At 26.3% G+C, this 4,431-nt stretch overlaps 1 protein-coding gene across 2 annotated transcripts; it reads left to right on the forward strand.

Moving 5' to 3' along the window:
- The first annotated feature begins 844 nt into the window (after positions 1-844).
- Positions 845-3,567, forward strand: LOC111038589 (transmembrane protein 222). 2 transcript variants are annotated; one of them, XM_022321747.1, is made up of 4 exons: positions 845-1,076; positions 2,300-2,510; positions 3,255-3,385; positions 3,462-3,567. In XM_022321747.1, exons 1-4 carry the CDS (start codon positions 1,006-1,008, stop codon positions 3,547-3,549), a joined length of 501 nt encoding a protein of 166 aa, XP_022177439.1. In that variant the 5' UTR covers positions 845-1,005; the 3' UTR covers positions 3,550-3,567. The 2 variants fall into 2 exon arrangements, with proteins under 2 accessions (XP_022177439.1, XP_022177440.1); XM_022321748.1 differs by lacking the exon at positions 845-1,076 and adding an exon at positions 1,964-2,079.
- The last annotated feature ends 864 nt before the right edge of the window (positions 3,568-4,431 follow it).

Raw genomic sequence — 4,431 nt, forward strand, 5'->3', positions numbered from 1 at the left:
AAATTTCTATAGTATGGAAGTCTGTGGTTCCCAGTGATATAAATTAATCTGTGATTTGTTATTGATTAAATTGATAAAATACAAAATCCCTCTAAAACCCATCTGGACCTCCCGTAGGTATCTCCAGCTCTGGGGTAGTGCAAAAAAATCAAATATACAAAAAATTCAAACTTTCCAAAAAATTTCCTTAAGAAAAATAACAAATGCTCCTTTTGTTTCCAATCTTACTCTCCATAATGACTTATAAATAGCAACAGTACTTAATGAAGCAAAATGTTTCTGTAAAAGATTTCACACGAAATTACCTCTCCATTCTAATCATCTTATAAAACAATTATCTACCTTATCCATTTCAGGGAATCCCCCGCGGCGGCTTAAACGAAGATGGTGTCGTGACTTTTTAACTGAAACTTAAATAGCTCAGCTTAGTGAGTTAGAGGAAAAAATAAAAAATAAAATAAAAACTCAAAATAGGTAGTGTCATTAATGGGCGGCTTCTTCCTTCAAAAATTCAATAATTCAAATGTAAATACCCTTCATCACATTTGCTTAATATTCCTTGTAAGAATAGATTGTAAATTTCTTATGAAAAAAAAATGATTTGTTATTGTGTTTATCTCATAGAGTAACTTAGGGCCGATTTCACCAACACAGTTAATCACGATTAAAGTTAACCGCGGAGTTAATCGGCCGAATTTGGCCGGTTAAATATCTGTTATCAACCGATTAAGTGTTAACCGTGATTAACTGTGTTGGTGAAATCGGCCCGTATATTTATACGCATGATTCATTTGAAATGTTTGAATACATCAGAGATTTTCGTTGCATGCGATTTCTGGAATAAATTAAGAAAAATGATAATTGATAAGCAAATAAATTAATGTGATAAGAGATAACGATTGTTCAGTTTGTTGTTCTTGTTGCTTTTTGTCAGGAAACTCGGGATGTTTTGATGAATTCGATTCGATTTATACTAAATTAGAGTGTAATTTGAAGTAGTTAAAAATGGATGTTGATGAACATTATACCCGTCGTTATCCGTACAGTGTGGTTTGGACTCCTATACCATTTATAAGGTAAGGTTTCTTTTGAACTGATGATTTTAACTTGAATGCCATAGGGGATAGATCAATACTGCATATTTATTTTAATGATTCTACATTATTAGGGTACAGATTTGAAGGAAATATAATTTATAAAAATCGTTGAAAATAAAAAAAAGGCCAAAAATAGCATTAAAAAATTTCAGTTGATTTAACTAGCTTCTGTTGAAAAAAAAATAATCTATAGATAGGTAAAGTATGGGTAGTTTTTGAAATGATAAATTAACTTGCTGTCACAAATACTTAATCAATATCACCAATAATCAATCACATTAAAACTACTTTTAAATATAACATCGATAAATTTGTTGTCTTTTTGTCAACTTTCTTGTCGATTTGTTCCATTGATATGTATAGAAAACTATCGATACTAACTATTGATAATCAAACATGTATAAATTAAAAAAGATAAAAAAGCAAAATAAAACATTTATAGGTGAAAAAGTCTGTTGAAAGAAAATGTTTGTTCATTATCTTAGAAATTAAATGAAACACATTTTAATTTAAAAATTATTTTTCTATTGTCATAAAAAAAAAAAAAATGGTATTTGCCCTCAAATCCGAACCCTATTCATCATGTACAATATTTGAATACATTCAAATAAAAGATTTACTATTCATTTTTACAAAAGTATACATCTTGTGTATTAAATTTTAGGTGCTCTTTAATACGATAACAACTGTACAACTTATGAGGTCATATTACTATTTTAAATACTATAACCTATATTGTTAATTATTAAATAGTTTTTTAACATATTATAACTGACAACCATGATGCAGAGAACATCTTCTTTCCATGACTACGTCATGCTGACAATCATAAATATGCCACTATTATGATAATGATTACGAGTTATGATGTGGTCAAGTGTGCAGAACAAGAATATATTTTTTTAAGTACCTAAGTTAATTAAATTATAAAACAAGAATTTCCCAATACAAACTGAAAATATCAACACAAAATACCTAAAAAGTAGAAAAAAACGATGTTTTATATTTTATAATTAAATTTAATTGACTATAAAACATTTTTATTAATGAAAGAGAAAATGTTAGAATAATTGTTTAGGTGGATTTTGTATAGTTTGCTTACACAATCACTGTTAAAAATTTTAGTAGATTGATTAATAAAACCTATTACTTGTTGATGCTGCAACAATTTTTAATAGGAATGTTATTTGTACAATTTGTAGTTGGTTATTTCCATTGATTGGTCATATGGGAATCACTACATCCACTGGGGTAATACGAGATTTTTCTGGATCATTTTATGTTGCTGAAGATGATATGGCCTTTGGATATCCCACTAAGTACTGGCAGTTGGATATCAGAACTATAATTGGTGGTTCTAAAGCATGGGATAAAGCTGTTAATGAAGCATCAATTGAATATTTCAATAGAATGGTAATATTAATAATATGTTGATATAGCTTTAATGTTAAGTTATTTTTTTATTCATAGTATATTTTGTTAAAATAAATTGGTGCTTGGCACATGATTAGATCAAAGTATTTGTTTGCAATAAAAATGAACCAAATATGTGCTAAAAGTTATAAATATACATACATACATGTTCTACATTTTTTTAAATATGTGTGAAAAAATTAGTAAAAAAAAACATCTATTTCCTGAATATTTAATTCAAAATTATTGCTACCAAAAATACTTTTCTTTTAAATATCTGTGGTTTATATGTAGTTTTAATCTATATAGAAAAAAAAATAGGAATCAATTAATATTAAAAATGTATTCTAAAAGGAATTTACATAGGTCAGGTATAAGTATACCTATCAATTTATTTTGATTCTAATCAAAAATAATAAAAATGTGAGATTAATAAAATTACTAAAATTATTTCAGAAATATTTAAAAAAAACATTGAAAAATATGAAATAATTATGATTTTGAATGCTCTTAAAATCAAATGGGTAAATATCTAAATATGTAATATATGTACCTAAACAGTTTCATTGGTAGTTCAAATTGTTGTACAAATTCTATGCTCACTTTGCATGTTATGATACAACCAACCGGAATAAAATATATACAAATCTGCACTCTCTACAAAAATATTGATATTTTAAATGTTTACTATGTTTTATTATTTATAAATTGAAAGTTCAAATTAACAATGATTGTTTATTTTAGCACAACCTTCTATGTGATAACTGCCATTCCCATGTTGGCATGGCATTATCATTAATGAATTACAGTAAAAGCAAAAATTGGAATATGGTTAAATTAGCTTTATACACTTTCATTTTTGGAAAATATGTGAGGTAAAATCATTACAATTAATTATTTATATATACTATTTATAAGAAAGATAATAATTTAAGTAATTTATAATTCTAGTTGCAGTGCATGGCTTAAAACATGGGGCCCATTTATCATTTTTGTGTTTGTATGTTTTGGACTTTATTCATATGGAAAATATTTTTAATAAAGTAACTCTGCGAGGTAACTTTATACATTTTTAAAAGAGGTCATTAAATTATGAAATTGTATTAAAAAGATCTCGTAATTAATGTTATTACATTTTTCAATGTATATTTTATATTTTATACAACATGTAACAAAATAATACCTTTAAATATATTTTCTACTTTTTTAAATACAAAAACAATTATTTTAAGAATTCATCATTATTTTATATAATCAATTGATAAAATGTGTAATCTATTTTTCTGTATTTAATATTTATATAATCACTGTTTTCTTTTAACAAGCTATTTTATGTGTTTTTTCCGAAATTGTAACATAACCTATTAGATCAATGACATCATCTCTTTATATATATTATATATAATATGTATATATATTTCTTATTGTTATTGTTAAAATTATTTATCTGTCAAATCAAATGTACCTTGTGTCTTATTTTTTCATAAATTTATTTTGTATATTAGTGCTACAAGTTTTTAATTATATTGAAATTAATGCATGTAAATGTGTTACACACTTAAGTCAATACAGTATGAGCCTTGCACACCAAAAGCCCACGAATCAGTTGTTTTAAGGGGTCCAATATTAAAATATAAAGGCCCCAAGTATTCTCAAAACAGCCTTGGGCCTTATACAGAAAAATTGTGCCTGCAAATTGCATACAGTTTAATTATCATTTCTATAAATACTTTTCAGGGTTCCTTTTTCCAATATAGATCAGGAAGACGCCAAGCAAATAAAAAATTTATGAGATCCTAAAAAAATGGTTGGGCCATGGCCAGGCCACACTGAGCCAATATATTAAAAAGTAACTACTTACAATCACCATTTTTCTACCCAGTAATGTGTTTATACAAATATATCCAAAGGCTTTGGGTTT

Source organism: Myzus persicae, unplaced genomic scaffold, assembly GCF_001856785.1.
Source record: "Myzus persicae strain clone G006 unplaced genomic scaffold, MPER_G0061.0, whole genome shotgun sequence".
Lineage (NCBI taxonomy): Eukaryota > Metazoa > Arthropoda > Insecta > Hemiptera > Aphididae > Myzus > Myzus persicae.